Source organism: Sturnus vulgaris, chromosome 14 (assembly GCF_052056855.1).
Source record: "Sturnus vulgaris isolate bStuVul1 chromosome 14, bStuVul1.hap1, whole genome shotgun sequence".
Taxonomy (NCBI): domain Eukaryota; kingdom Metazoa; phylum Chordata; class Aves; order Passeriformes; family Sturnidae; genus Sturnus; species Sturnus vulgaris.
In genome coordinates, this window is record NC_142256.1 from 3423803 (window position 1) to 3447300 (window position 23498).

At 50.1% G+C, this 23498-nt stretch overlaps 1 protein-coding gene across 38 annotated transcripts in view; it reads right to left on the reverse strand.

Moving 5' to 3' along the window:
* ARHGEF9 (Cdc42 guanine nucleotide exchange factor 9) overlaps positions 1 to 23498 on the reverse strand; it is a 162270-nt gene that overhangs the window by 21953 nt on the left and 116819 nt on the right. For all 38 annotated transcript variants that reach the window (XR_015806659.1, XR_015806655.1, XR_015806658.1 and 35 more), the window contains 3 exons: positions 22891 to 23123; positions 18754 to 18883; positions 9841 to 9972 (listed from right to left, as the gene is read on the reverse strand). Coding sequence is in view for 33 of the 38 variants with exons in the window: in XM_088172996.1 (XP_088029122.1) it covers positions 9841 to 9972; positions 18754 to 18883; positions 22891 to 23123 (495 nt within the window). In the remaining 5 variants the exon portion in view is untranslated. The remainder of the gene's footprint in view (positions 1 to 9840; positions 9973 to 18753; positions 18884 to 22890; positions 23124 to 23498) is intronic.

Here is a 23498-nt window from a genome sequence, read left to right on the forward strand (position 1 = left end):
CTGCTCTGCACTGGCCACTGAATGTCACACAAGATTATTTCTTGGAGTTGAATCAGGAAAGAGCAAGAAAATATAAACACCCACCCAAAAAAAAAAGACTCTCAAAAACTCATCAGTGGGGAAAGGCCAAAGAAATGGAGCTGTTTAATCTAGAAAGGCCATAACTAAAAAGGAATGTGCTGTTGGTATTCCAGTATGTGAAAGCTGCTCCTCTTTTAAGGAGGCTGGTGATCAATTATTCCCCATTTTGATTGTGGCTTGGCTTAATTTACCACAAGGGAGAACAGGATTATAAACTTGGGAAAAAACTATTTCTATCTAGAAGAGTAGTTAAACCCTAGAATAGAAAAAAGAGGGAAGTCTTGGGATGGCATTCCTGGGGGATTTTCAAAAGAAGGTTAGACAAACATCCATCAGAGATGATCTGAGTGTGCTTAATCCTGCCAAGGGAATGAACCCTGCTCTCCTGGCGTCCTGCAGCTGGCTGCTGAGTGTGAGGAGGTGACAGATGGAGCAGGTAGGATGAGCAGGACCTGGGGCAGGGTGGGGATGGCAGCAGTGGCACAGACCTGCAGCCTCTGCAGAGCATCCAGCCCTGCCTGCCTGGCTCTGAAGGAAATTGATGCATCTGGGTCATTTGCACTTATTTGTCTAAATATGATCTTTTTTTACCCTACAGCTTCCACGATTTCCTTTTCTTCCCCTCGCTGAGGTTAATTAAGCTCTTCTGAATAATGCTCTGCAGTCTGTTCACGTAATCTGTACTAAGGATTCACAGGGAAAAGATGAAGCCAGAAGAAGTGGTTTGACAGGAGCACAAAGGGAAGCTCTGACACGTTACATAAGCCCCCCACAGCTCTGCTCTGCCCTGGGACCTGCCTGGGCCACCCCCTCTGCTCCCACCTCCATCACTGTCCCCTCCTGGAAGGGGGAAGGAGACTTTATGGAAAATCTCCTTTGTGGCCACCATAAGCAAAGCAAGGCTGAGCTTTATTGGAAAACCTGGAAGCTGAGATGGGCTCCCACAATGAATTATGCTCCTGTTGTAATGGATTTAGACACCTGCACCTGTAAATCACTGCTCAGTAGCTCTTGGACTCCTACTTGCCTTCTGTGCTGCTTCTCCTGCTCTCTAGTTTTCATCTCTATTTTTTTCCTGTCCCACTAGTCCAGAGCACAGCTCCTTGTGCCTGTGGGAGAGGAAAGGTCAAATCCCCCCTGAGACACTCAAGGGGAATGTCTGAGGTTGCAATACAGGATGGGACCAAAAAGTTTGGATTCTATCCCCAGCTGTTCACCCAGCTGTGGCAGTGACCCTGATCTCTGTGGGGGTCTCTGCTGTTCATGTTCCAGCTGTTCACCCAGCTGTGGCAGTGATCCTGATCTCTGTGGGGATCTCTGCTGTTCATGTTCCAGCTGTTAACCCAGCTGTGGCAGTGATCCTGATCTCTGTGGGGATCTCTGCTGTTCATGTTCCAGCTGTTCACCCAGCTGTTGCAGTGTTCTTTATCTTGCCCACAGCCCATCCTCCCTCCAGGAGATCTCTCCTGTCCATGGCCATGCAGTCCCAGGGCAGGGCTGATCAAATTCCATCATCCCATTGGGAGATGCTCCAGCCAGGGCAGGAGCCGAGCATTTCCTACCCAGATCAAAGGGGAGATTTGGAACAGCAGAGCAGCCTTTTCCCACTGGATCCCAGAGGAAAACCAGAGCCTTGCACATCATCCCTGCAGCTTTGGAGGAAAAGTGCACCTTGTGCAGGAGCCCTGCTCCAGCAGAACCACATCTGTCACTGCAGGAGGATGCAGCCACCATGGAATGGGACTGCACCAACCCTGACTGACTGACGGGGGCACCTTGGATTCTCCCTCTGCCCCTGCTCTGGGTTTGTTCTCTGCAATACTGCATTGCTATTGGCATTTTCCTGGCAAAGAACTGTTATTCCTGTTCCCACAGCTTTGCCTGAGAGCCCCTTAATTTCAAGATGATAATAATTTGGAGGGAGGGGGTTTGCATTCTCCATTTTAAAAAGAGGCTCCTGCCTCTCTTGGCAGACACCTGCCTTTCAAACCAAGACAGAGAAAAAGAAGAATAATGCCAGGAAGGGCAATCTGCAGCCAGCAATGCAAAATGGCATCACAACCAAAATCCATTCAGGGGTTCCAGCAGCACCTGAGGAGGAAACGAGCTCCTGAGTGTGTGGCACACAGGGGTAGATGGGGAGGCCTCAAGCAAGGGTTTGCATTTAGGATGTGCCTTTTGTCAGGAGCGGTGGTTTACTCTGTGCTAAGTCACACCCCACTTCTCCTGGATAAAACAAATCATCCATGAAACACAAATGCAGAAAGAGCCATTTCCAGCCTGAGTCATGAGATCCCTCTTAGGAGCTGACAGGACAGGAGGTGCCAGCCTCAGAATAATCCATTACAACTTCCTCACTGCATATGTAGGTTATTGGTGCTCCCATTTATCAAACCCTGCATATTCCAGTGCCAAAGGAGTTTCAGAATGACTGAGGGAGGAATTGTGTGGTCTGAGGACAGGGATGCAGCCCAGCCCTGTGAGGGCAGCTCCCGGGGCTCCAGGTGAGATGACATTTCTCCCTCAGCCATTCCCCATCTCTGCCATGGGATAATGACATTTATTTATTGTACAGATCAATGGGGAGCTGTAAGTAATCAGACACACACTGGAGGGCTCTGGTGCATCTCTACCAGCTCAGAGCTGTGTGGGAAAAGCTCAGCCCTTCCCATGCCTTGGGATCAGAGCTGGCAGAGCCAAGGGAGGCAGAGGAGACCCGTGGGCAGCACAGCACAGCCCTGAGAGGCACAGGGAGGAGGAGGAACAGGCAGCAGGGTGGTTCTTCCTCTGGGGATCATCACTCCATCCCCAGCAGCTTTTCAGAACACCAGCACTGCCCTGGAGCCACGAGGGACATCCCTGTCCTGGGGCCAGGGAGGGCATTGTCCTGCTGTGACCTAGGCTGGCCTCACCTCCAGTGCTCGGGCAGTTTGGGGCACAGCAATACAAAAAAAAGACTTTAAACCACTGGAGAGCATCCAAAGGAGGCCACGAGGATGGGGAAGGGTCTGGAGGGGCCTGGAGGAGCAGCTGAGGGCACTTGGTTGGTTCAGAGAGGGGAGATCTCAGTGAGGTCTTTGACATCCTCCCAAGGGGCAGCTCCAATCTCTGCTCCCTGTGACCAGGGACAGCACCAGGGAATGGCTGGAGCTGGGCCAGGGCAGGGTCAGGTTGGATTTTGGGAAAGGTTCTTCCCCCAGAGGGTGCTGGGCACTGCCCAGGCTGCCCAGGGAATGGGCACAGCCCCGAGGCTGCCAGAGCAGCTCCAGGAGCTGCCAGGGATGGCCAGGGTGGGGTTTGGGGGTGTCTGTGCAGGGGTGAAAAGCAGCAATCCCTGCAGATCACCCCAGCAGAGGTGAGGAGCTCCCCAGGGCCCAGGGATGAGGCACACACAGACCCAGCCCAGCCCCTGCCATGGAACAGCTGAACCAGGGACCAGCTGGGGCTGGACTTAGGCTAAGACTAAGCCAGGGCTCACAGTAATGCACCCAAATATCAGCTCAGGATGTGGGAAGGGCAGAGCTTTGGAAGAGGCTGAGTCCCTTTGCACTGAGGTGTGGCTGGGTCTCAGCCCCTGTCTGTGAATTCCCACTGCCCTGGGCACTGACTGCAGAGCAGAGGAGCTGAGTTTTCCAATGCACTCCTGAAACTTGTCCTGATTTTTCCTGCTCCCTCTCTTGCCTCTGCCCAGCCTGCCGTGAGCAATGAGAGCGTGGCACGCTGCCACTCTGCCATGTCTGTGGCTATCTTCAGTCATGAGGGCTTTCAACGCTCCTTGACTTTTTAAAAAAAGATTCTGAGCCTACATTTTTGAAGTCTAATTTACCTTACAGAGACCCTTTGACGAAAGCAGCCCTGCCTGCTTTCCATGAACACGCAGGGGACAATTTTTGTGCATTTAATTTAACCCTACAGCGGGCTGAGTGCTCAGATGGGACAGTGACAGTGACACACAGCAGATCTCAGTGCAGCACCACACTGGGCCTCCCCTCGGCCCAAATGAGACCCTAAAGCTCAGTGAACCCTCTGGAATGTTTTACCCTAAATATCCTTGATATCAGAAAATAAATCTGCTAAGAGTTTGGATGCCAGGGCCTGCGAGCTTCACTCTGAGCCCTTGGACACAGCAGCTGGTGCTGAGGGAAATGGGATCTGCTCAACCCAGCCAGCAATGAGGTGAAGGATGGATCCTATCAGGGACAGGGGGGTGTCCCAGCTCCCCAAAACCCCCTCACAGCCACTCAATTCCCACCCCAGCCTCGGCAGGAGTGTCCCTGGGGGAGCTGAGGTGCTGGTGCTCTGGGTTTATGTAACTCCTCCTGCACAAGGACAGCTGTGCTGGGGAGGTCGGCACATCCCTGCCAAATTATTCAGCACTGTCTGTCTCCTGAGTTTGGGAAGAGACATTTGATTCATCCTGGTGGAGCTGCAGTGTGGGATCTGAGAGGGGGAGGGCAGAGCTCACAGCGTTTGTGTGGCAATGCTATTTTCATTCCATGGATTTAGTGCAGCAGCACTGGCATTTTGATGCCTGCTGCCAATCCCAATCCCTTTGGCTGCAGAGCAGCCAGGCCAGGGTGAGTCTTTCCAAAGCACTGATAACAGGAGGAGATGGGAAACCCTTGTGCAGCCACGTCACTGCTCTGCTGGCATCTCCAGCTGCTCCCAGGGGCTTCACATGGTGCTGATCAAAGGCCACAGCAGCAGGGGGAAGTTTTCAGCTCTGGAGGTTTGCCTGTGAGCCAAATTTCCACCCACTGCAATTCCAGGAGCATTAAGTGAAGCACAGAGTGTTTTGCAGAGCATCCTGCAAATCTGGTTGGTCACAGGAGGCTAAACCTGATCCTGCCCAGACAACCACACAGATGGTGGAGGTCTAAATTCAGCTCTTTCTGGATTTCAGCACTCCTCCTGCTGGCTCCTCCAGATCCTGCTCTTCCCTCTCTGCTCCCTGCAGGCACTGGAAGGGCAGCAGGTTCCAGGTCAGAATGAGCCCCCTGTGACACTGTGCCATGATCCCCTGTGACACCAGCCCCCTGTGACACTGCTCAGGCCACGTCACTTGTACAGCCCTGCAAATGCTCACCCAACATTCCAGACTCTGGGACCATTCTGGGAATGTTTTCTTCCCTGGAGTACCCCTGGCTGAAAGCTGGAGTGCTGATTCATGATTTGTTTTCATCTACACCCTGTTATCTGCTGGCCAAGGGGCTGCTGGAGCATCCAAATTCCCTTCCATGCTCTGTGCTCCCACAGAATCCTCTTGCCTGCAGCCACCACCAGCTGGGCAAGAGCACAAGGCTCTGTCAGTGGGGCTGGGGGAGCACTGCTCTCTAAAAACTTCATTTCACACCCTGTGGCCAAGCCTCTGTGTTCTCTTTGGTCACCTCCACGCCCACCTGACAGAATTCTGGAATATCCTGAGTTGGAAGGGACCCACAGGGATCATCAGAGTCCAACTCCTGGCCCTGCACAGGGCACCCCAGGAATCAGCCCAGCCCCAGCAGCAGGCTCTGCCTGTCAGGGCAGCACTGAGTCTCTCCTGAACTGCTGAAACCCAGCCTGACCCATTTCCCCACTCTGCTGCAGGCTGGGCCCAGGCCTGACCCAAAACCTGGCATTTGTGGAGATCTGTGTTACTGGAGAACAAGAGAACAGCTGGGAGGTGCTGATGAAATCAAAAACCCACTTAAAGTAATAAGAACTGTCCCAGTTTGCAAACAAGATTTCTGGCTGGCTCTCTTTAGCCTGTAACAAAAGCAGGGTCATTGTTTTGGTGCAGAGATCACCTCGGTGTTTCCAACAGAAGCTACATGAAGAGCTAGACCTTCATGCACTGAAAGGACTCAGAAATGTCTCTTTTATCTTCCCATTTGGAAGCCCGGATTGCAATGGAGTCTGACAGGATTATTTTCTTTACTCCATCTCTGCTCTTTCTGGCTGGCTACTGCTATTAAACTGCTCTCATTTTGCTTCCCACCCAACCTGCTCTGCTCAGGCAGCTCAAGGGGAGACAGCAACAGCAATAAACCACAAGCTGGAGCTTGCACTGCCTCCTGATTACAAGAGACACATAAAGAGCACAAATGAAAACTAAATGTGTTTCATGCAGTCACTGATCTTTCTGCACTGTCAGAAAACACTAAACACGGGGCCCCATCAAGGACTGCTGGCTATTGGTGAAAGAAAAGTGGAATTTCGAGCAGTAACTCTGTTAACCCTTCCTACTTCACACTGCCATTCCCAGCCTCATGCCACAGTGCCCCGGAGGCCTTTGGGGGAATTCAAATTATTACCCAGAACAGAAAAAAGAAGATCCTCATCTGCTAAGAACCTCGAGCATCCCCGAAGTGATCACAATTAATGCTGTGTGTCACACGCCTGGATGTTAAATACCATGATTTGCAAATCTAAAGCATCTCCCTGTCAAACTCTCTCAACTTCAGGCTGATAAGGAAAGTGGACCCTGTGCCTTTAAGGCAACATTTTTTACTGTTACCATCATCCAGGATTGCCTTCATTTCTTGGTAATTACGGCCAGCATCCCAGAATAGGCATTTTCCTCCTGATTATACACATATGGCAAGGCACTGCTTGCTTCCTGCCCAGCCCATTCCCTTCTGCCTTCCCAAAAGGCAGTTCTGAATTAGGGTATCCAACCACTTTGTCCTCAAGCCCACAGCAGTGTCCCAGCCTGTGATTCAAGAAACACGGGCACAAATTCACTGGGACAGCTTCACATTGATCCAACAGCTCAAAGTTACCTGGCTTTGCAAGGAAAACCTGAATCCTGAGCTCTGCCAGTGGCTCTGGCTCAGGAACTGCAGCATCCAAACTGGAGTTTGAGCATTCAGTTGGCTGAACCCTGAAATGGTTGATAATGGGATTTTGCCATTTCATCTGATCAAACTCCTCACTGCCTGGCACCAGGAAAGAATTCAGTGGTGATGTCAGGATGTGACCAACACTGTCTCTGCTGGCAAAACCTAAGAGACTTCTCTGTAAAGCTTGGAAATGATTTTTTGGGAAAAATGATCCCACACAAGTTGCTCAGCAGGGAGAGGTGCCTGCCATGGTGTCAGCTGCAGCCCTTGGTAATCATTCATTTTCCAACCCAGGTCTCTGTCTGAAGGTGTGGTGGTCGTGGAAATGCATTCAGGAACTAAAAACTATTTCTTACAGAGAAATCTCCATAGAGATTTATAAAAGTCTCCTCTCCCAAGTAAATTGGTGAAAAACTATTTTAAAGATGGTGAACTGAGTAAGTTGTTTTCTGTATGTTTTCAGTATCAAAGAAGATGGAAGGAAAAATAGTCTAAATTTTTATTCTGAGGTTTTTTTCCTTATAGTTTCTACTAATAAAGTTTCTCTTTCTACCATTTAAAGTTAAGCCTGTTTTACCTTCCTCCTAATCCTTTCTCACAGCAAAAAAAAAATCCAAATTAGTAAACCAAAATCACTACAACCTGCACAGCCAACAGCATTCCTTACACAGGGAACACTGGATGGGCCAACAGGAAAAACTCTCACCTGCAGGGTGAACCCACAGGGGAACAAGGTTCAAAAACAGGTCAGGAAGGAGAGGAGGATGTGCAGGTAACTGCAAAGATGTGGAGGAGTGAGGGATCCTGTCTGCAATATGTGTTTGCCTTCTAAAGCCACCTGGGATATCTCCCATGCCTTCATCAAACGGAAGCATCTGTGGCATATTTAAATAAGGAGTTAGCTCCTTATTTCTATTAAAAATCTCTCTGGGCCAACAAAGAGATAAAAATCAACTATAATAATTTTTTTTTAAGTATTTTCATAGAGATTGTGTCATGATGAGGGATGTACCATACCTATTAATTTATTACACCTGAAGAAAACCCACAAATGCAGATTTTCTGAGGATTCACTGAGATGTGCCACCCTAAGTGGTTCCAAAGCTGCTCTCAGGGCTGTGTGGATCATATTCCATCCCTCAATTTTAGAGCAGGGGGTAAGGAAGGCTGGCCCCAGGTTCCCAAAGCTCGAGGTAAATGGTGCTGATCCTTGGGACCTGCCAGGGAGCTCAAACAGCACACACTACAAACCACTCACATTTATTTTATATATGGCATGTGTGGTCCCAAAATGTGAGCTAACATTCCTCTGAATTCCAGACCTGCACACTCCTTGTGGATAAAGGAAAGTGTGATCAGGATGGCAGAGCCCAGCTGGAGCCCCATCTCCCCTCCTACCCCACCACTGGAAAGCAGCAGCTGCAGAAGCAGACACAGAGGGAGAAGCTGCAGTGGGCTCTGAGCCCACAGGGTCACCGGGGGGGCTGCCACCCTCTGCCCTGTCACCCCAGAGCAGGGTGGGCACACCCTGTGCCACCTTGGCAGATCCTGAACATGGAGCCAGACACCCCCTGGCACAATCCACAGGGTGCTTTCCATGCTGGCCCCTCTCCTGCAGCACCTCCACACCTCCCAAAATGCCTTTTCCATGCAGAACGGGGGGACAGTGCCACCCCAGCACTGTCTGAACTCTGACAGCAGCCTGCTGTGAACTGCTGACCACTCTCCACTCGTGCTGATGAGCATGGAAATCCCAGCCCTGATTTTCCCAGAGTTAAGGGAATCCTCAATGACCCTCTGGACCAGACCCAGGGCAAGCCAGACTGGATGCTGCCTTCTGAATTGGAAATCCAGGGTCACCATCAAAGAGGAGGAGGTCAGCATTAAGAAGGAAACCAGACTCACTGCAGCTCTCACTGCTGCTCTGGGGCTGTTCCTGCACAGGGCTGGGCGAGGAGGGAAAGGCACAGCAACAGAGAGGGGGGAAAAACAAGCACAGACATTCCAGAAGGCAGAATTTCAGTCAAGCATGACTCAGGAGAAGCAAGTGCCACCCACTGCAGTGCCCGGGCCGGGGAGGGGGCAGTGATGCTGAGCTGAGTCAGGAGCCACCCACGTCCTTCTTGCCTCTTCAGAGGGTGCCAGGCCCAGCCTGTCCTGAGCCCAGGAGCTGTGACAGGAACACAGCCCTGTGCTGTCCCAGGGACACCCCCCTGCACGGTTCTGTGTGGCTGCAGGGAGTGACAGCAAACCCTGAGCTGTCACAGCCAGGACTGAGGAGCTCTGTCCCTTTGTGTAACACGGTGACAACGAGCTGGGGTCACCTCAGTGGGACACAGGGGTGCCAGAGCTGCTGCTGGACAGATCACAGCTCACCTGATGCTTTTAACACCACGGCACACCAGCACCAGCATCCTGCACCGCCCTCCCACCTTCTCCACGGGTTCCAGGGCAGGGAGGGGCCCTGTAAAACCCAGCATGGCAGAGACAGGAGGATGAGGCTTCAAAAGCCTCTCCCCAAGTGCCAGCACAGACACCCAGCACAGCCTGGCTGCTGCTCATCACCATCTCAATGCAGCAATTGGGCTGTCAGCCCCAGTGCCAGGTTTTGTAGTTCATACAGGAATTGCAGGGCTATCTAATCCCAGATCATACACTGCAGCCAAAGCCTCAAACGAGAAGGGAGGCAACGAGCCAAGCCAGGGGCACATGAGATAAAAGCATGAAAAGAGCAAGCAGAGGCTGGGTTTGCTATGAACACAAAAATGCCTCTGTCACAGTGTGTTCCCCACCCCGAGCATGGGGATTGTCCTTCCTCAGGGCTCTCCTCATCCTCCTCTGCACGTGCAGCCAACAGCCCCCGTGCCCTGAAAGCCCTGAAACCCACTTTGCACGGGCAAGCCTGCCCACAGCACGCCCTTAGCTGTGTCCTTACCTTCTTGCAGAGAACCATCTGGTGATCAAAGAGGAAGAAAACTCGCTGCTGGTTCCGTCCATAAGGCTGGTAAATCCAGGACATCTCTCCCGTGTAGATCAGCTCCGAGCTGCGGTCCAAGATATCGTCCCCCTGCAGGGCACAGGGAGCCAGGCTGAGTCAACTGCTCTGGCAGCTTTGTCTTTGCACCATGGGGAGAAGCAGCAGTTTAGGAAGATTTGGGCCTTTCTGCAGCTCTCAAAGACACCCCATGTGATTTCAGCCCAGAAACTGGGATTGAGGGATCATTCTGAAGGAAGGGGATAAATGGAGGGGGTGTGGATGCTTCAGACATGGTCACTACAGCTCACACTGCAATGGGGAAAGAGCTGCCCCAGGCACTGCCCCCACTCCCCTCTCCAGGCACCCCCAGACCCTTGGATCTTGCTGCAGGTGCTGGTGGCATCAGGAAAACGAAGCCCCTTCCTCCTGCCCACCCCAGAGGCACTTTGGATTCAGATTCCCTGCGTGCCCTCCCTTTCAAACAGCACCCAAAGCACTTCCCCTCCTGAAATCTCCAGCTACAAAAGCCTGGGATACACTGGGGTATCAGTTCCCCATTTCTGAGGCTCAGCCCTCTGCATTGCTGCCCCTCTTCTCACCCATCCAGGCACTGCCAGTCCCTTCTCCCATAGCTCATTAGAGCTGCCCAGCTCCAAAATCCTGACAGGGACCACCGTGGCTCCTGTGGACCCCCCCGGGCTGGCCAGACCTCCCTGCTGGCTGCCAGAGTGCCCTGCCCTTCCCTGCCTCCGGCGAATGCTTGTTTTCCTCTGCTGAGTTTTTTTTTTTTTTTTTTTTTAAGGATTCATGAGCAGATGGTCTTGAAAACACAGCACTCTCTCTCCCACTCTCAGAGAGAACAAATGCAGTCACCCTCCACTAATTGGAATGAGCTGGACTTTTTAAAAAGTTAATTAAAATCTATTTATTAAAAAAGGGTGAATTCACCACCACCTGCCCTGTGGGCATCTCGGTGGAGCACGGTGGAAGGAGGCAGGATGGCTCCAGCTGAAAGGTAAGGAGCAGCATTCAGGAGCAAGACAGACAAGAGTTGGTTTTGTTTTTTCTTTTTGGCTGTGAACTACTGCAGTTCTGGCTTTGATGCCAAGCTGGAACTGATTTCTGGGACGGGAGCATCCCAAAAATCCCAACGAACAGCTTGTCAAGGTTCAGCCAGCTCTGGGGGACACCTAGCTAGCCACACACTGCTGCTGCTGCTCACACCTGCAGGTGCCAAGGCAGCCAGGAGTCCCCACCGTCCCGATTCTGTGGTGAGGATTTCAAAGTGCTGCTCAGGTAAATGTGTAATTAACCTCTCAGCACTGATTGGGAGCGAGCTCCTGTGTCCCCAGGCCCTGTGACAACAGCAGCTTCATTAAGTCACTGCATCACCAAGCTGCAGCACAGACTCCCAAATCACCTTAGCCAGGGCTTTATCCACGTCCCTGCCTCACTCCTGTGCCTGTGCAGGCCCAGGGGCTAATGAGGGATGAGTCCCCAGGGTCAGTGGCCACCGTGACCACCCAGCAGGGTCACGTCAGCCTGGCCAGAGCCTGGGACCAAGTGATGCTGCCACAGCTCAGGGGGACACGAGCCCCAAAAGAAGAAGAAGCCTCTGAAGAAAAAACAGAGCAGCTCCAGGAATTGTGAGCTTTCCTGGCTACACATGAGCCTCCATGAAGAATATTCCCACAAGCCAATGGATGGGAGCTTTAGGAGAGGGGGCGAGCTTAGGAGAGACTGGCTGCTAAAAATAGAAAGGCAGCTTTGTCTTTTACTCCTGTGGTAGCATCTGAAGCCTGAGGACACACAGAGGGCTCTGTAAACACTTCTACTTGATTAGCTGAATCCAAACTGTGGAGTCCCTGCAAGCAACATAACCCAAAAACACCCAGATCCGAAATGATGGGGTTGGTATTGCATTTCTTATGTGGGGAAAACAATTTCTGTATCCAGTCTGTAGGATAGAAATAGCTCATTTCCCACTTGGGGTGAGCAAATTGGGAAATACAGATTGCAAAGAGTTTGGGACTGGCCCGTGGCTGGCCAAGAGCAGCGTGGCCATGGCCCTGCCCTGCTCCTCCAGCCTGGAGCCCCAGGGCAGAACCTCTGAACCCCCAAAGGCTTTTCTTGTCCTGACACAGCTGTACCTCCCCGAAGAGCACAAATTGTCTTCTCCTGGTCCCCACACAGGGTGGGGGACAAAGAGGGACATTGGCTTTTCAGCTCCACTGCCACTGCAGCTCCCCCAGCACACCCCAATCCCTGCTCCAGGCAGGAATCCCAAATCCCCCAAATGTCTGTCCCAGCCCCACGCTTCCAAATCTGTACAGAACCAGGAAAAAAATTTCCTTTTTCTCCTCCATTTTCTTCCAACTCCCACAGAGGCTGGATCATCTGTATCCTTCTGTGAGTTAAGCTAAACCCTGCTGAAAAAGGAAGAGGCTGAACTTTCAGCTGCTCTGAACTGGCAGAAGTTCAGCAGAGCACAGCAGCAGAGTGGCCAAGAGAACCCTGACTCCTGACACCTTTCCCAACCTGAGTTGTGTCCCAAAAGCCTCCAAAAAAAACCCTCCCCAGCCATATCCAGGCTTTTCAGTGCACGTCCTGCAGCATGCAGAAGGCAGCCCAAGGAAAGCTGAGTCCTCTCTTTTTCACCCAGTGCTTGGTGAGCAGCAGTGGGAGCACAAGGTCACCCAGATGTGGGCTGGCTGGGAGCTCCCTCGAGCCCTGCAGTGACACACTGAGTCCCCAGGCCACTGCTGATGTGACAGCACGGGGTCAGCTCTGCTGCTGCTGCCGGCAAAGATGTGGATCCCAGCTCTGCAGCGACCACCACGCTCTGCAGTGGGCAGCTGGGAGGAACCAAAGAGGTTGAAGAGCGTCAGGAAATAAAAGCAGGATGTTAAGGAAGGCTCGGCACTGAGAGCTGCTCCCTCTCCCCGGAGCCAGAGACTTCCCTGGGCTCAGCAACGATCAGAGCCACTGGAGATGCTCCCCTGCCCACCCCAGCACAGCCCTTTGCTGTCCCTGCCGGGCTCCAGGAGGGGATTTGTGCCCTTTCCCAGCTCCCAGGGAGCCAGCAGGGCTGTCTCGTGCCTGACACTGCTGTTCTGCAATTAGAGACTGACAGGCTGATTAGCACCCGGGGCTACGCTGACATCACAAAAAGGAACGCCAGAAATGTCCTTTTCAACAGGCTCAGTTCTGATACCTTCTGTTGCTGAGGGGGGAAGAAACAAAAAAAAAAAAAACAAAAAAAAAAAAAAGGAAGAAGGAGAAAAAAAAGGAGGCTCTGTTTCAGTCCCTGCCATGGTTTTTTTCCCCAGGAGGATTTCTCATCAGGCTGTCCTCACTTTGGAGGTTACAAGCAGCTTCCTTTTGTGGCACTCTTGGATTCACTAAGGCAGTATCAGGCTGAGGCCAGTGATTATAGATTACATAATTAAGGGCAGCAAGTCTTGATTTAAAGGACCAGTAAATAACAGGAATGAGAAGAAATGCTCATTAGATTTCTCAAATATATGTATTTCTCCCTTCATGGAAATTTAATACTCTTGGAAGCTGCCATAGTGGCAGCCCTTGGGAATCTTTTTGGTAGAAATATCTAAGTACCTACACAAACCAAAGCAATCTGTTTAAACAGCAAATTCAAATCCATCCAGGCTGATGAGCAAGGCTCTGTCCTGTGCCAAACATGTCCCTGGTGGGGATGAGGGACCTTCAAAGATCTCCTCCCAGGGAACAGGAGCCACACCACCTCCCTCCTGTGAGGAAAAACTGGGCTCAAAAGGAGGAAAGTGCTGCTGGAGAGAGAGCCTGAACTGCTGCAGTGATTGCTGCTTCATTTTGTTTTGATGTGGTTCAAGAGCTGTGTGAAAAGGCATAAAATTGAGCAATTCCAGGTGTGCTGAGGCACAGACCTGTTTTCCATCTCCACACCATCCATACAGGGCACTGGGGGAGGCTGTGCTGAGTCCTGCCCACGGCAGCAGAGCCCAGCGAGCTGGGCACAGGTGACACAGGTGACACAGGTGACACAGGATCCATCTGGGGGGTAGCACAGAGGGACCAGGAGCAGAGGGGAAGGCAGGGCTGCACCTCTGAGCAGTGTAAATCCAGCCCTGCCCACGCTGGGGCTGCCAAGGCTTTGTGGAATTCTCTTTTAATCCTGCTCCGTGTGTGTGTGTGGAGCTATTCCCACCAAGCTTCGAGGGCTGGAGCTGCCTCAGAGGGCAGGGACAGGGAAGGGAGAGCAGCAAAGGCTGCCAGGATGGGCTCTGGCTGCCCCCTTTGAAGGCAGCTCTGTGTGCTGGCTCGCTTTGCTGCCTTTAAATGTCACTGGTTTGATCTGAGGGTGTTGCACTCCACGATGCTGAGAGGGGGGAATGGAGCTGCAACATCAGGGAACACTTCAGAACTGCAAGGCACTGAAAGGGGCTCGGTGGGAGGTGGTGGAAGCCCCGAATTCTGAGCCATTACCAGCTCAAAGGACAAAAGTGGGGTGGGCAGCACCTCTCTGGGTCTGTTTATACACTGGGAATTGAGGTTACAAAATAAAGGAGTGACTCACACGTGGCAACAGCCCAAGCCAGGCTCCTCAGTCAAACCCACACCGCCACAAATTACACAGGAACTCATCTCAGTGGCTGCGATTATTCCTGATTTCCAGCAGTCAGTGAGATCACACTCTTCCCTCAAGATTCTGCTCAGTCATTACTCCTCTAAAGATGCCAAAGCTGCCAATAATTCCCCAAGTCTTCAGGCCTGGCTGTCCCTTCCCTGGTCCCACTGGCAATTTAAACTGATCCTGCTCGCAAGATTTCTTGGGGAAAACCTCTGGCTTTTGGTTAATTCGAGGATTTCTGCAGTTTTCAAATAATAACTCTGAAATTCACCACGCATGGGATAATTTTTTTATCCCATGGAGGGATAAAAATGCTTCCTAAAACATGGGGTTCAATAAAACCCCTGTGCTTATTTTCCTATTTGTTTTAGGATTTGTTTTAGCATTCCCAACACCACCTCTCCCTGCAAGAAAACATGCACACAATTGATACATGAGAACATTTCAAATATTCCCTCACTCAGTATTTTTTTGTTCGGTTGGGAATTTTTCCTTCTTCCTTAAAAAAAAAAAAAAAAATCTTTTTCCGCCATCTCCTCACAAAATACTGGTAAATTTAGAAATGAAAACTTCAGAGCAGAGAATCAGCATCATCAGTCTCGAGATGCTGAGGGAAAACAGACATTTCTCCAAATGAAATATTTCCACGTGCTGAACCATTCAGCCACTGAAATCATTCACTAAGTGCCAACGCAGTGGGAATTTGGGATTAGCTCTACCTTGTGCCCTGCCTGGATTTTGGGTTGGAAAAAGACTGAACTGGTCATTTTTTTATGCCTGGTTCCTGTTCTCTTGTGGTCAGTGCTGTTTTTGTGCTCTGCAGCCACTGGCATGGACAGAACAGGTAGAGGAAGGGGTGGTTAGAGCAGGAGCAGGGCCAGGAGAGCTGGGAATTCCAGCTGTGGAATTCCAGCTGTGGAATTCCAGCTGTGGAATGCTCTCTGCTCAGGGAACTTCACACAGACTAGACAGGCCTCAAAAAACTCTCACCAAAAGAGTCTTACACTAAAAGTCAACACAAAACCCTCACATTAAATCAATTTTTTAGAAAAAAGCTCCTAATAATAAACCACAAAATCAAACAACCCCACCTCAAAATGTATTCTCAAATATCAACAAAAACAACTCAAAAAAGCATCATACAAATCCCAACTACTAAAGTTCCAAAAAACAGTTATACAAAAGTAAAACAAAGTGTATCTAAGTAATTCACTTCTTCCATAAACTGGCTAACTCAAGCAATAAAACCACAATGCAATAATAAAATAGCACATCCCCATCTACTTCAAAACTGAACTTTTACAAATATCAATAATAAATATGAGCATCTAATTAATACCTTGGCTAATCCACAGCCAACTCTGCCTCAAATGATAAAAGCATACAACAAAATAATAACTATATATATATATATAAAAATAATACAACAACATGTAACAATGCACCCAGAGTGCAGCACTGCCTGTCCAACCAGAAATTACTGCCTGAAATCATGAAGAAGAAAGAGGATGAGCACTGAAAAGAGACACAAACCCCTCCATCCTGTACCATAGCTATTACTGTATTATAAAACCCTCAAATTTAAAACTCCTCACCATGTGAAATCACACACTTCTATTTCACTACACACCCGTGATTTTAACTCCATCACTCAAACTTGGAAGCTTTCTCCAAAGCCTCAAGTCAAAAGCAGTGTTCTTTTGGGGTCAGTGCCAGAAAGGACAAAAAAAAAGCTCAAAAATCCCCAATTTCTGGGATCTGACACGACAGCACAGCAGTGACAGCAAACACCAACTGGGAGCTGGGGTCTTCTCCTCAAACCAGAAATGGATTGGAGAGGCTGGGGACACACACCAGGAGGTCCCTCCTGCACCCCAAAAACTGCTCAGGAGTCAAAGCTCGGAGCCCTGATGCTCCAGGTGCTGGGGCCATTCCTGCAGGCCCCCAGGGGGATTTGGGGTCTGCAGTGCCTGAGGAACACCTGCACACATCTCAGCACATCCAGGCACTTCCTGAAGATCCAGGCTTTTCATTTCTCCCACTCTCTTCCTGCATTACACTGTGGCTCACTGCTGGGTATTTTGGGTTTCTGTGCATCCTCCTGCCTGTTCCATGGACAGCTGTGGAGTGGGGGCTGGAGCTGATGATTCAGAATTGCTTCAGAGGAAAGAATCAAGCAGTAAATTCCTCTGCTGGGTCCAGCCCTCATCCTCTCCTTTCTCATCAAAGCTCTGTGACTCTTCTCGATCCAAAATCCAGAATAAACAGGGCAAGGAGGGAGTTTTCCTTTGACACCATCAGATTTCTGAGTGAACCAACAGCAGGCTTTGCCATGTTATGAGAAGCTGAAGGATGTTGCTGCAATAATGTGCTCAAAATCCGAAATAGCTCAAAAAAAAGCCTGGAAGAATAATTTGGCAAGTTCCTGAAGATAGGATGGAGATAAAGAATGGGTAGTGCTAAGCAGGAATGAATTATCAAGGATAGGGCTAAATAAAAATGAATTATCAACTGAGCTAATGGAAGAGAAAAAGCAACTGCAATTCCACAGATCCTGCGTGGAGGTCACCTTGGCTTCCCTCTCACACATGAATATTCACTGGCTTGGAATGGATCTGTCCTAATTTAAGATTTATTTCCATCGAGGATCTCAGAGCTCCTCACAAATGACCCCCATTAGCTCATCCCATGGGCTGAGCATGGAGCTGATGGTCCTGTGCCTCCTGCAGAGCAGTTTCCTCATTCTGGAAATGAGTCTGGGTGGCAGTGAGAGATGCTCCCGAGCAGTAAAACAATCAGACACATCATTTGTGCTCTCTGCTCTCCCAGCCAGCCACAATCCCAGCTCTGATTGCTGCATTTATGTGTTTTATTGTGTGTTTTATCACCAGATCCAGGGTTAAACCCAACCTCCATCACAGCACTGAAACTAATTCTGCCAAGGAGGACACAGGTGATGCACCTGTATTTGTCTCCCTCTCCTCCCAGCCTTCACAGATCTTTGCCCGAAATAAAATAATTAAAGGATTAACACCTCTTTCCCGTACACAGTATGATCTCAATGACTGGAATGTGGAGTTATTTCAGACTTCACAAGTGAGGAAGCAGAGAGGCTGCTCCATCACTGATTATCTCCTCGCTGAACACATGGGCTGATGACAACAGCGAGAGGATTTACAAAAACGTTTGTCCTCAATCTGCTGCAAAAACCCTATTTACGGATTACTTCCATACAATGATTTTAAAAAAATCAGGGACAAAAAGAAAGGGAGAACATAATTTTAGTATGGCTTTTCTTCCAACCACATGGCACAAATGTAGAGACTGAAGGCCTGCTGGTGAGGAATCCTTCTGCTGACTCTGCCTTCCCTGTGCCTCTCAGCTCCTTAATTACACCATCACTACACACAGGGCTGCTTCAGAAATATCTTTAAGTGGGATGTCACTTATAAAATGCAAATAGCATCTCTAACTCCACTTTAACAGTTTTCCAGTCATAAAGCAATCACCAGAAGGATTTTCTTCGTTTTCTTAACCTCTTCAATTCCCAGGGCTTTTTTCCTAAATCTTTCCTTTTTTCCTCCCCAGTGACAAAGCACAGAGGCAGAATGCACACAGAGTTTTCCAAGTTTCACCTACCCCCAGCACTGCAGTTGATGCCTCCAGGAGCTGGAGCAGAGGCTACACACAGAGTTTAGGGGAATAAAATGGGTATTTATTGAGAGGACTACAAAAGCCACACCCCAGCAGTATGAGTGCTACAGCTGTGACCCCTGCCTGGATGGCTCCAAGATGGAAGCAAAGGAGGGGTTGGTCACAAAATCTCACACTTTTATAGGTTTTGGTTCATTTGCATGAACCCACCCTCAACGTTTCCATGTTGTTTGTGCTTAGGGCCTGAAGTTTGGAGAAACTGTCCTTGAGTTCTTAACTGGAATAGGAACTGTTCTGTCTTCATCACCCTAGCACATCAGAAAAGCACATCCAAGGAGAACAGGAAAACTTCAAACTAAAGGCATCACAATCACAAAAGTCCCTCCAGATTGCTCCTGATGAATTGGAACCAGACCCCGGATTTTCTTTGGGGCACCATTAACATTTAAGCACCACCCCGAAGTCACGATTGCGCCCGCTCCACCCCAGGCTTTACCCCAAACTGTGGAAAACAAACTACAGGCTCTTAAATAATACAAGAACAGCCTGGAATTTGCCCTTTCCAGGCTGCCAGGCCAGGTTTACTGTACCTCCCAGTCCAGGACAGAGGCCTGCCACTGAGCTATCTTGTCGATGTTCTCCAGCCTCCTCTTGCGCTCGTTGATCTGGAGGGTGACGTTCCTCATGACGGCGAGGGCAGCAGCCACGTACCTGTAGTCACTGGGCACAGAGGGAAAGGCCATCAAAAACAGCAGGACATGCCCAGGAGGCTGTCACAACCTCAGGGGACACGGGAAGGGGTGAGCCCTCGGTGCTATGATGGGATTTTTCCCATCGGGATTGTCACCACGGAGAAGCTCGATGAAAACTGGAATTGGGAGTCTGGTGACACCTGGACAGCCTCAAGGTGCTCAGCTTGAAGAGCGTTCTAAAGGCAGGCTGAACACTTTTACAGCCTCTGTCTTTGGGATTTTTCTGGTTTTAGAATGGACATTTAGTAAAGGGTTCATTTAGACAAAGACCAGAGCACCCTCTGAGCCACTTCCAGAGCAGTGACCCCATGGAATTCACTCCCACTGCAGATTTCAGGTGAACAAATCAAACAACTTTTTTTTTTTTTAACCTGCATGGCCCTGTGAGTGCAGTAACACAGAGTGAGAACAGGCTCCTGCCAGGGCCACTGAGGATGATGATCAGTCTTTTCAAAAAGTGATGCTGAAATCAATGCCATTGATTCCTGCCCTGTGCCTGCTTTTCCATTCCAAGGAGCTGTAATGTTCATTTCCACTGGGAGGACAGGCAAGGCCAGCTGCCACAACACCACCACAATGTATTATTAACTTAAGGGCTGCTATTGATTGCTGACTAATGAGAAAAACTGCCATCTTGGGCAGCTGCAGGGGGAATGGCTTTATTGATTATTGCTAAGGATTGTGCTGGTGACAGCTAAAAGAGGGTTGAATGCTGGGAATTAGATCCCCTCTCCATGTGTTCCCAACAGGATAAATACTAAGAAACAAACACACTGTGATATACAAAAAAAATATTATTTGCTCTTTTGGCATCCTCGCTCGGATGAAATCTTGAGCTGAGTTTTCGTTTTTTCTTAAATTTTCATCAGAATTCGAGGCGTGGTTTAAAATAATCCCACAAATTCCAGGACAGCAGGGCTGAGCCTTCAGCAAAATAAAGGAAAATAGAGGATGGGCTGCCTGATGTATCCATCACAGAGAGGTCTGGGTGGGAAGGGACCTTAAAGCCCATCCAGTGCCACCCCTGCCATGGGCAGGGACACCTCCCACTGTCCCAGGGTGCTCCAAGTCCCATCCAACCCAGCCCTGGGCACTTCCAGGGATGGAAGGGATTGTTCTACACAAAGAACTTGTTGTGCCTCCCTTTGTGTGAGCATGTGTGTGAAGGGAGCCTTGGTTGTGTAAGGCAGGGAAGGAGCTGAGCCAGGGCACATCAGGGTGGCCTGGAGAACATCCAGGAGTTCTTTTAGGGAAACAGGGAGGTCCCTATGGCCAGGAGGGATGTGGAGAGGTGCAGGGTCCCCAGGCAGTCACTAATGATCCTCCAGCAGTGATGCTCGTGCTCAGAGGGGAGGACACTCCTGCATTCCCAACTCCAGCTCCCTCCTGCTCTGGGAATGCTCAGGATTCCAGCAAGCTGCACTTAACCCTTCCTACATTTAATTCATATTAAGCTGGAGTAGATCTTTAAGAGGTGAACAGATGTGGCTGTGTGAAAAATTCCAATTCTGCAGGCTGCAGACAGGCAGCAGTTGGAGGGAGGCAGGCTCTGAGCTCACCCCCATCCTTCTCCAGCAGAGTGGGATGGTGCCAGCCGTTTATCTTGGGAATGCTAATTCCCTAATTCCAGGGAGAAAACCCCAGCAATGTTTTCCTGTCACGCTGTAATGAAGAGAAGACTCAGGACTGAACTTTTTGGGCTCCCAGCCCACGTCTGTGGCAGAGCTGGCAAAAACTTAGAAGAAAAAAAACAACAGAAGCAAAGCATTTGGCCATGAGGCAACAATAGGATCCCATTAACCATGAGATGAAGGTAAATAAATGGTTTGTCAATTCTATTGGGGCTGCAGTGGCCACTTCCCAGTGCTCCCTCAGAATCCAAGTCTAGATCCTTGCCAAGCATCACATGCTAGCTCTGGGGAGCGTGGTCTGCATTCTGGTTTCAGCATTGTCCTGACCTGCTGCAGGGAAAACCCACAGCTCTGCAGGAGTGCTGGTAGTGAAAAGGAAGGAAAAAAAGCAAAGAGGATCATGTTCCCCTGTCAGATGAAGCTCACATTCCTGCTTTCCCTGAGAATCCTGTGCTTTGCCACTCCAGGGCTGGGATATGGCAGTGGCTCCGTGCAGCCACAGGTTTCCTCCCCGTGCTGTGACAGCTTCAGGGATTGCTCCTCCTAATGCAAGGGGAGCAAACCTCACCCTGCCTTCCTTCCCAGAGCATGGAGCAGCAGGAGAAAAGGAGTGTCCATGGTAATCCAGGGACACAGAGCTCCCAGGCTGAGTCACCCAACTGCTGCTGAACCACAGGAGAGCTGCCAAGGCTCCTCAGAACACAGCTCTGTGTGCTTATTTAACAACATGGTGAGTCTAAAACATCCCAGAGGGAGCAGGAAAATCGTGCTCCCAAAATAACCCAACCCTGGTGTTATCACACTGCCCACATCCCCTTTGCCATGGCTCCCAAATAACACACGAAGGGTCATTTTAAACACCCTCCTGGTGGGAAGCCACATCTGAGCTCCCAGGCTGTGCTGTGAGTCCTCATGTGGCTGCTGAGGGGAAACCCACAACCTGTGGGATCCCAGAGCTGCCTTCTGACACCCTGAGGTTCCCAGAGTCCATCCCAAGTTGATTTGGTTTTTGGAAAAGCAGGAATTGGATCTGAAGCCAAAGGCTCGTCCAAACTGGTGATTTTGGGCATTTGGCTACCACGAATTACTCAATGCATCTCTGTTCACATCACACTTCTGCTCTTCTAGAGCTGGGCTTGGGAAAAACAAGCTGTCAAACACTTGCAGAAGTTTCTGAAACATCTCTGGTCTTTTCTGTTCTCACTTGCTTTTAAATAGGTTTTGGAAAAAGAAAGAAAATTGGCAGGGCAGGAGCAAATCTGCTCTTACAGGGCCTGATTTTTCTTTCACCTTATTTTCACAGCAGTAAATCCCAAGTGGTATCACAAGCAGTGCTCCTGATTCACATTGTCAGGCAGCCAGGCTGATTGTCCTCAGCAGCAGCAAAAGAGATCCTGGAAATTTTGGGAAGCAATCAAACTGCCAGTGATCCTCTGAACCTAAACCCCGTGGCAAAACCAGAGACAGGACTGGGCTGAGAAGCTGAGCAGGTCTGGAACTGTCCCCAAACCAGGATCCAGGTGCAGATCCTGGCCCTGTGCTCACTGTGTGCCCAGGATCTTCCTGGGAGCAGGGAAAGAGCCTCTCAGACCACTGAATGCTAATTAGGTAATTTTTCCAGTGTAACTGGTAGCATCAGAAAGTACATCCAAGGGTAATTAGTTCACATGTCTGATTAGAACAGAGCTGAGTGTGTCTCCATCGAGAATTGCTGCTTTGAGAAGACTGAACTGTCTGCTGACCCTTTGTCCTGCTCCCGTTTATCCAGGATGTCACAGGGACAAACAAGAGCTGGACAGAAAATCCCAATCCCTGTGGAGAAGGAGAGTGGGCAGAAAATCTCAACCCCTGTGTGGAAAGAAGCACTGGACAGAAAATCCCAACCCCTTTATGGGAAGGAGCAGTGGATAGAAAATGCCAACCCTTTCATGGGAAGAAGCACTGGACAGGAAACCTCAATCCCTTTGTGGGAGGGAGCACTGGACAGAAAAACCCAACCCCTTTATTGGAAGGAGCAGTGGACAGAAAGCCCCAAGCCCTGCCTTGGATAGAAAACTCCAATCCCTACTGGAAAGGGGCAATGGACAGAAAATCCCAATCCCTGTATGGGAAGGAGCCCTGGACAGAAAATCCCAACCCTTGAGTGCGAAGGAGCAGTGAACAGAAAGCCCCAAGCCCTGCCTTAGAAAGAAAGCCCCAGTCCCTACTGGAAAGGAGCACTGGACAGAAAATCCCAACCCTTGAGTGGGAAGGAGTGGTGAACAGAAACCCCAAGCCCAGTCCTGGACAGAAAACCCCAATCCCTGCTGGGAAGGAGCCCTGGACCCCAAGCCTGCTGAGGTACCTGTGCTCCTGGGCCGTGTACTTGAGCAGCTCTGCCAGCTGCAGGGGGTACTTGCAGATCTTCTGCACGGGGGTCAGCAGGAAGCCGTCGATGGCGATGTCGATCATCTGCTGCAGCAGGCGGCACGCCTCGAAGAAGTGCTGGTACCTGCTGTCCTTCATCAGCTTGGAGAGCTCCATGCACGCGTCCAGGTGGTTGTTACAGTACTCAGAATAGATCCAGAAGCCGTCTTGCTGTGAAGGCACAAGGAGGAGGACAGTGTCCTAGGTTACAATGTCAAGATGTGCCCAAAAGTGTGGATTCTGTCACCAGCTGGGGCAGTGATCCTGATCTCTCTGGAGATATCTGCTGTTAATGGGCCAGGTATTCAAAACCAGTGGGGCAGTGTTCTTTATCTTTCCTATAACCCATCCTTCCTCCAGGAGATCTCTGCTGTTCATGTTCCAGCTGTTAACCCAGCTGTGGCAGTGATCCTGATCTCTGTGGGGATCTCTGCTGTTCATGTTCCAGCTGTTCACCCAGCTGTGGCAGTGATCCTGATCTCTGTGGGGATCTCTGCTGTTCATGTTCCAGCTGTTCACCCAGCTGTTGCAGTGTTCTTTCTCTTG